This window comes from Schistosoma haematobium, chromosome 6 (genome assembly GCF_000699445.3).
Source record: "Schistosoma haematobium chromosome 6, whole genome shotgun sequence".
NCBI lineage: Eukaryota > Metazoa > Platyhelminthes > Trematoda > Strigeidida > Schistosomatidae > Schistosoma > Schistosoma haematobium.
In genome coordinates, this window is record NC_067201.1 from 24,914,344 (window position 1) to 24,923,531 (window position 9,188).

Below are 9,188 nucleotides of genomic sequence, written 5' to 3' on the forward strand. Positions count from 1 at the left end.
TTCGTTGGTCAATAGAGGGTGGTGTCGTTGGTTATTTACATGACGGCTGGAAGTAATAAAATCAAAATAATGGGTTTCGTGAAACACAGAAACGTAGCGATCCACTTAAGTCAAAAAATTTTTCTTAGCTTTTGCTACTCCTAAAAACAAAAGGTATTTCAGTTAATCCCGCGTCAATTTTGTTGATCCGTCTTAATTTCTTTAAGTTATCTGTCTATTAACTGTTCACGTATATTTCACCAGGTTACTTAATAATAAACCCTTTGCTATCTTGCCATCTATCTGAGCTTAAATTTTATAATCTTTCTACTAAAATACCTACGTGGACATTCGTAAACATTATAGCTACTAATTCAACAACTACACCGCTCCTATCTCAACACTAACTTCAAAAGACACTGTTAGAACTCGGTTGGAGGAGTATAGTTAAATGGATAGATTAACTATCTTATTAGAATTGGTATACATAAAAGCAGAGTTTAAAAATCAAGAAATGGAGACCAGAAAAATAACTATTATGTGTAAACTTAAAACAACTAGGTTGAAAATTGAAAACAACCTTGACGAGAACATATATAGGTAGCGACATCTGGTAAACTAACAGGTTGCTGGTTTTCAAATCTTCTGGTTCAAGGTTTGTGTATATCAGGTACTGGTTTGTTTTCTGGTCCTAAAAGTACATGTCCATTTTATTGAAGTTCCTAAGGTTGGCCCTACTTGTCTCTGATGTTTGGGAAATTTGGAATATTTGTGTACTGGTTCAGAGTAAATAATTTCACTGTAAATGAAACTTCCAGACGAGATTTGTTTCTCAGCTGAATAATATTCTCCATTGCCTCAAAATGTTCTTAAATAAATCTATCTTTATCGTTAGAACTCTCTTTAAATGGCTTGTTTTAGAATGCGTGCCCTAAAAATTACATTTTGTCGAAGATGAATTGTTTGAAGTACCTCACTAAAAACACATCGATTTAATTTCCTAGTAATGTTGCTTATACCTACTTTGTTTTATATCCTGATGCAGTGTCTACTCTGATAATTAGTTAAGTTTTATCAATTCTAATCAGTAGTCTAATATTTAATCTTTTTATCAAGAGCTTGTATGAACCAAATGATTTCATTGCACTTGCTTCTTGTTTCATTATGGCTCCAGGCATTCGGTTATAAGTATACTTGCAAGATAAACAGGTGAAACTATCATTTGTGGACGAATCTTGAGCGACGATAGTAACCTTGAGGCGACCCACCTACTTACTATGGGTCAAAAGGGTCTGTAAATGAGTATAAAGAATTATTATTGGAATTTAAGGGTTGGGACTTGAAACAAGGGCTTTCGTCTCAAACTGACATCAAATATAATTCTGAAGTTCTATTTAACTATATAGATAAATGAATTTTGCTCCAAAATGCAATGCTTTCTGTTCTTAAATGCTTTGGTTTGTCCATAAATTATAGTCTTGCCGATAAACTGTCCTGTAATTCATTCTTATCAACGTGTTTAGAGTATTTAGCTTCAGTTCAGTAGCATGACTTTCAGGTGTGTATTATTCATAAGAATAAAGTTTAGTATATATCGGTCTGAGAGCAGCACAGTTCATCGATGCAAGAGTCAGATAAACATAAATACCGCGACAAATATTTCACCGTGATGACATCCAGGTAATTAGATCAAGGAAAAATAGCTAATAATACTGAAACAATGGGGAAAAAAATCATAAAACTATCATGTTTACGATAGAAATTGCGTTCAATTGTTGTACACAGTCCACTTAGATCATCAATATCTCTTTCTAAATATAAATATATTGGTACGTCTTAAATGTTCTAGCACTATAGAGACAAATTATTTCCGTCTTTATTTTTACAGACTACAAACAAATGGATGTATTACAATCCCTTACAAATTTCAGTGGAAAGCTTTATGGGGAAATGTTGGAAGAAAACCAGAGTAAGTCAGTATTTCAAAATATGCTCATTGGTATGTTTAGGTCATTTTGAGAATACTTTTCTCTCTCCTTTTAATATATATACTGCCCTGGGAATGATCCTTTCCGGCAGTGAAATGAATACAAAAACGGAGATAATGAAAATGATGCACTTATCTACTTGTTTGGAACATCATACAATTCACCATGGAATCAGTGGACTTCTGTTTAACTGTGCAGAACGTGGTGAAGGTGTTGAGATAATGTTTGGGAATGGATTGTTTACAGCAGAAGATGTGGATGTTAAAAAAGATTACGAAAATACTCTTAAGAGTTATTACAACGCACAAACAGAATCTGTGAGTTTATATCTTAACTTACTAATCTTTTGTGTAGGTGACATTTCAGACGGATCCGGAAGGTGCTGGAAAACGAATAAACCACTGGGTTGGTGAACTGACCAAAGGGAAAATTCGTGAACTTTTTTCTCCTGGATCGCTGTCAACCGACACATCAGTTTTAGTAATAACCACTACATACTTTGAAGGTAATTTTATATATTCAACCTATGATACTTATGAATGTCCTTTAAAATTTGAGTTCGTCATTGTTTATAATTTCTGTAATTATCAGTAATTCCATAAATAGTTTTGTCTTCTAGGTCTGTGGAATCTACCCTTTCTTCAAGGAAGTTCACACGAAAGCGATTTCTTTAAACTTGACGGATCAACGATGAACGTAAAGTTAATGTATATGAATTCCTCATTTGAAACCGTCAGTTTACCACATTTGAAATCACGTGCTATTAAGATACCATTTAAAGATCCTAGGTAAGTATGTGTATTTTGGAGCATGTATAGAACACCTATTTTAAATGAGTTTAAGGACAAACGTAACAAGCTTATTTTCGGTGATCTATGTACTAGTAGCTTAAGCACTGGTTTATGAGTTATAACTATTCAAGGTGTGATTTTTCCTAAATCACCGTGAATGACTGGGTACAACCATTAGATCTTTTGGCCGTAGTTGTTAGAAAGCTTTGTTCAGGCTTTTTACTTGTTTATTGTATTGCAACACATGGCCTAATAATGAGTCACGATCTCGGCTACAATCTGGGTGATGTAGCAAAAGCCTACAACAAATACACATAGATTTCTAAAGTCAGTGATTGCTAATTTCTGTCATCTGAGAGATATGAACTTAGTGTTTGTGATTTTTTGTACATTTAAGGTCATTAGTCAAAAGCTTAGGCAACATGACTTAAAAGTAATTTCACTGTCCTATGTCTGTTTAAGCGTAGTTTACTTTTGCATTTTGAACACGTTAATATGTACTTTTTCAATCACAATTGACTGTCAAGCTCTCAACAACTAATTTCTTTACTTTAGAAAGCAACATTCGTTTACAGAATCTGACATCATATTTTAAGTTTGGTTTATTCTAATGATTTGCAAAATTTCGTGTTAAGGTTTTTGTGAAACACGTATTCGCTAAAACGTTTTGTTGGAGACCAACTGAAAACGAAGGACTAAGCAATACAAACTGTATTTTCTTGTAATATGACTTTAGTATAGAGATAAACGACCAAACACCAATATGATTCGTGAACTACCAAAATATTGTCTACGAACGGTGAACCTATATGATTCAAAATTATAATTGGGAACCTCTGAAGATCCTCGCAAACCTACAAGGAAATTTCAATAGGTATTCTGAACTTGACTCGGATACGGTTAGTTTTTAGTGAAGTCAGCTTGCTAATGTCAGAACGTCAGGTATCTATGACACTTATTGGTACTCCACTGATTAAATGAGTCGACATTTCTGCCTCTCTTTAGTCAGCTTGATAGTTAAATATACCGTGTCATTCTACTTAACATCATTTTTATATCAATTCTCTTTTCGGTATGTTCAGGTGTAGTATTATTTTGCCTAACCAGGTACCGTCATTTAAGTATTAAGCTTCAGATATCTTGAGAAAAACATACGAAGTGTAGAAGTTTTATAAAGAATTTGATGAATAAACAGTATTTCAATAGCGTAGAGTGATAAATACATATGAACACAATTCATGCTAGGCAGATTATATTTGGATTCATTATTCGGTAAACGAAATCTAAGAATCAAGACTATTGCAATTTAGCTCCATGTAATGTTTACTCAATAGGAGTTGATTCAGTCATGAAGTGTATAGATATTATTGATTGTTCATTTATAGCTCAATATTCTATTTTGTATTATCCATTTTCCAACCTTTTCGTGTTTTAGATTCTCATTATTGGTCATTCTTCCAAACGCAAATGATGGATTATCTGAGTTACTAGATGCGTTACATAGAGATGATGAATTTTCATCAATTCTTTCTTCTAACTTTACGGATACCAGTATACATTTGTACTTACCAAAGTTCAAACTGAAGGAAGGCAGTGCTATAAGCCTTGTAGGTTATCTACAGAAAATGGGAATGAGAGAGGCTTTTTGTCCAGGATCAGCTAACTTTACAAACATGTCTGAATCAAGTAATTTATGTATACGAGATATACTCCATAAGGCTATTCTTGAAGTGAGTCGTATAAATCTTGTGTTTCTCAACAAACTTCGTTGTTAGATTGCATTTACCTGTTAATATTGTGAAATAAACTTGAAGCGCTGGTTGGTTGTAGCCAGTATGGTTGAGATTCGATTTCTGTCTACTTGTTTATACAGGAACTCATACTTGCGCGTAATGCGTTCTGCAATTTCTTCGGAACCATATCTGCTAGTTTGATGCGTAAGACTTAATCGAAACATTGAATGTCAGCTTAACACCACTAACGTGCATGACAAGGATGGACTTCATTCAGATAATGTTTCTTGATTTCTCACTCAACCTCTTTGTCACGAAATGACTTTAAATATAATACAATCTGAGGAGTCATGAGTGACATCGGCATTTCAGGATAGTGTTACTTATGGAAAGACGATCTGTTTAGTTTGTCAAAAAACCACGACTAGCAGCAGCGTAACTTCAACGTACTCTGTTCGTCTCTTGATGTTAGCGATGGCAATCCACGAAGAGTCACAGAATGTTGTTATGTTTGAGTGGTAAATTCTGATAGCCGTGTGGAATAGTTATGTTGAACAGAATGTTTGAGAACCAACCCTTGTAATAGATTTGTGTAAGGATTTTAAATCACATCCATTAACATGTCTACGAAAATCCATGTAACCACCTGAAGGCATGTTATTTTCAATTACATCGGTCGCTTTTCCACAGGCTTTTGTCAGTCTCTTGAAAATAATTCACATATCAGTGTGATACTGATATTTTCGTCACTCACGAAAGACTATTTTATAAAGGAAAGTTTGTTGTTCATTCCAATTCGTTATGGTTACCTTATGGTTATTAGAGCAGTAATCAGGTTTTATTTCTTAGTGATATTTGAGATAGATTTCACCACTCATTGTGATTAGTTTTATCCACAGAAGTGTTTTCATATTAAGTGTTTTCAGTAACTGATAACAGAGTGATTGATTTTGTCTTTAACTGTGATGAAATTCTATTGAGGAAGTTGCAATGTGACCGCTAGTTTAAGTGGCTTGGCATTGCAGTGCACTGTGATGTGTTGAAAGTGTTTGGAGGTGGTTGTAACGAAACTATTGACCTAGGTTCAGTGATAGTTTGTTACTGTAAGACTGAAACTGGAACCTTGGGGGAACTGTCGCCCTCTGTGAAAATTGAATTCACATCAACCCTTGTCACTTTTGAAGATGTTACCACTGAGCTATTTGTGCTACAACTAATCTCCTGTATGAGCTGAATATTAAAATTGACGGATCAGCGAATTGTAACCAATGTCATGTTGTTTATCTGTTAGAGGTGATGAAGTTTTGTGGACCTAGTTGCAGTATTATCAGTAGTCCAATGAACTTGATATCTCAATAAGCGTTTTTGTGTTCCATGATTGAATGACGCATTAGAGCCGTGAGTTTATTGACTTACGTTATTGACTTTCGATTTCCAATTATGTCACACATATTTCTATTTACCCAGAATCAATCACGACGCACTACGATTTGGAACCACATTGGTTCACAGAGTTTAGTTAACGTTGGAGACCTTTACGTATTTGGGCAGCATCATTGATGAACAGGGTGGATCTGATGCAGATGTGAAGGCGCGGATCGGCAAAGCAAGAGCAGCATATTTACAACTGAAGAACATCTGGAACTCAAAGCAACTGTCAACCAACACCAAGGTCAGGATTTTCAATAGAAATGTCAAGACAGTTCTACTGTATGGGGCAGAAACCTGGAGAACTACAAAAGCCATCATCCAGAAAATACAGGTGTTTATTAACAATTGTCTACGCGAAATACTTCAGATCCGTTGGCCGGACACTATTAGCAACAACGTACTGTGGGAGAGAACAAACCAGATCCCAGTGGAGGAAGAAATCAGGAAGAAGCGCTGGAAGTGGATAGGACACACATTGAGGAAAGCACCCAACTGCGTCACAAGACAAGCCCTCACATGGAATCCTCAAGGCCAAAGGAAAAGAGGAAGACGGAAGAACACATTACACCGAGAAATGGAGATAGACATGAGAAAAATGAACAAGAATTGGATGGAACTAGAAAAGAAGGCCCAGGACAGAGTGAGTTGGAGAATGCTGGTCAGCGGCCTATGCTCCATTGGGAGTAACAGGCATAAGTAGTAAGTAAGTAAGTAGTGGAGACAAGGTGACTCAACATAATTAAATCTGAGTTGACTAATCCCTCTTACATTGTTCACGTTGATGAATGCTTCAGACAAAATGATAATGAGTAAATCTGTGATTTTATGTAACATGAAATATTGTAATTATTTCTACTGTTTCTTCCACTTAAAAATTGGTAATATAAGTTCTATTGATTTTTGTTCATAGGTGGATGAGCAAGGTGTGGTGGCAGCTGCAGCATCTTCTGCAGAAGTTGTTCAACTTGCTGCGCCTTTACCTGAATTCGCTGATGAGGAATTTCGTGTTGATCATCCATTCTTCATTTCAATTATTTGGAATAATTCTTTGCCAATATTTCTCGGACATGTTACAAGTCCAGAGAATTGATAATAGTCATGATATATTCATCAACCTAACATACATTTCCCTTAAAAACAATGTTTACATACATTCTGATTTTTATTCATTTATGTATTCTGGATCTTTGTACTTTTAATATTGAACAGTTCTGATGTGATGTTGTTTATTACTTCATGGAAGTGATGGTTTTTAATGAAACCTTTGAATGCTTTTTTTTCTATTAACTTGAGTTTTATTTTCACTTCAAATATAACTGTCCATTTGTTATTTGTTTTTCAATAATCGTGAAAGATTCCAATTTCATGTCCAAACTGATGTAAGTACAGTGGGGTTTGAACCTGTGACTTTTTAGTTGAGACTGGAACACCTCAAACACTGATACAGTGATCCGTGGATTAAAGACTAGAATGTATATGAGTGAGTTTTATTTGGCAATTAAGTGATGTGAATATTTGGGTTTCTACACTGAGAAAAATTCGGGACGAATACCACCATAATAATATCTGTCACTGATTTGCAGCATAGTAACTGTGGTAATATAAGTCCGTTTTTAGATATTTGTTACTGAAGATTGTTGATAGAAGATGGACCTAGACTTCATGAACTTTCAATCTGACTCCATCCATTTTGTATTTTTCGAAAGTCGGATAGATTCACTTCAAAATGGGTATTAGAACTGCGTCCTTCCTCTCTGATGTATTTTGATGTGATTCATTGGATGTTTAACGACGACTACTTTTTTTATAGTAGATGAATCCACAAGTCGATTGAAAATGATACCATGAAATCAGAATACACAGGAAAATGTAGTTTATAATTGAAGCAGTCAGTAAGCTGATGATCAGCTCACAAGCTTTGACAGAGGTGGATTCACATAGGTTCTCGTACTGCATTTGTTTTCGAAGTATTACTTGAGTTTAGTGGAACTAGCGAGTGGGCGAGTTTAATGTTTGGTATGTGGTACTTGACAAACGTGGCAAATCGGCTGATGAGGTCAGTTTTCGTCACAAGGTGTAGTGGTTAGAGCATATATCACGTGTACCTAATCACACATACCTTAACAGGTGATTTCTTCTGGTTTAGGAGTATGCTGAAATAAAGTTCGAGGCGGCTGAGTCAAGATAAAGCATCAACTTATGAAGAAATTGACCATCGTTCTGAGCCATGTTGTTAAATTCAAACTACGTAATTCGGGTCGAAGTGGCATTTATTATCAGTGTCTAGAGACCTTGGATAATATAGCTCAGGGTCGTTCACTGAAACCGAGATGTATCCATCCACTATCTTTTTGACGACCATCGAATGTTAACCACCTGCTTACTCTAAACAGCAATGTGATTCATCTTGCTCACAATCAAACATTTACGAGTGAATAGTCGTTTGTTGAAAATATATAGCAGTCATTGTTTTACTGATGTGACAAAACCCACAATTCTGTAGTTTTATCACTTATTATACATTGAAGAGAATTATTCAAGTAGGATTGTGAATACATTCAAAACTAATTAAACATTGCTCATTTGAAAAATGATACAATTCGATTGTATGACTGTTGTATAAACGGTGTTTTCATGTCAATGCCTTAACTTCGTTTCTAGACGTAGTGCGGTGAACAGAACATGGGTGGAGACAATCGAACGCATTTAACACACACTCACAGGACAATCATAAAGTAAATGATTAATTTGCAAAATGTTCACCAGTTGTCTCAAGATGACTCAGACTTCATTATTCTTGCATTTTCATACAAATTGCATTCTCTTTCCATTCTTTACTGTTCGATCCTCTTGTCTCTCTGCTACCAGACATTCTGTTCACGACTAACATCATATACTACTTATGTCAATATAAGTAGCACACACTACAGTAGTACATGGAATGAAATTACTGACTAAATAAGGGTAAATGGGAAGTATGAATAATCGATTAATGTTTATATGTTTAATGTACTGTCATAGTTGTGGGGCAGTGATTGACAGCAACTAATATGATATGACACTTGTAAATTTAAATGATATATGTAAAGTTATTTATTTATATTGCACTTGTCATTATTACTCAGGCAATATCGACATATTTCTTCATAAGTAAAATTATTAGACACTTAATAAATAGTGGATATACAATAGTTACTTGTAATATGTTTAAATAACCAACGCCTATGATGGTATTTGAAGAGGGTTCTTTGCTCGGAGGTGACAGT

The 9,188-nt window shown here is 35.0% G+C and overlaps 1 protein-coding gene across 1 annotated transcript; it reads left to right on the forward strand.

The window, feature by feature from the left end:
- The first annotated feature begins 570 nt into the window (after positions 1 to 570).
- SERPINB4_2 (Serpin B4) lies at positions 571 to 7,252 on the forward strand. Its single transcript, XM_012942080.3, has 7 exons — positions 571 to 649; positions 1,868 to 1,948; positions 1,989 to 2,284; positions 2,322 to 2,472; positions 2,587 to 2,755; positions 4,194 to 4,488; positions 6,833 to 7,252. The coding sequence occupies exons 2-7, from the start codon at positions 1,879 to 1,881 to the stop codon at positions 7,010 to 7,012; spliced, it is 1,161 nt and encodes a 386-aa protein (XP_012797534.3). The 5' UTR covers positions 571 to 649; positions 1,868 to 1,878; the 3' UTR covers positions 7,013 to 7,252.
- The last annotated feature ends 1,936 nt before the right edge of the window (positions 7,253 to 9,188 follow it).

What these genes read in the sequence shown, in the direction of transcription:
- SERPINB4_2 (XM_012942080.3), top strand. Translation starts at nt 1,879, where the DNA reads ATGGATGTATTACAATCCCTTACAAATTTCAGTGGAAAGCTTTATGGG. An exon ending in ATACCATTTAAAGATCCTAG is followed by an intron (nt 2,756 to 4,193) that starts GTAAGTATGTGT and finishes TTCGTGTTTTAG; the next exon opens with ATTCTCATTATTGGTCATTC. An exon ending in TCCATAAGGCTATTCTTGAA is followed by an intron (nt 4,489 to 6,832) that starts GTGAGTCGTATA and finishes TTTTGTTCATAG; the next exon opens with GTGGATGAGCAAGGTGTGGT.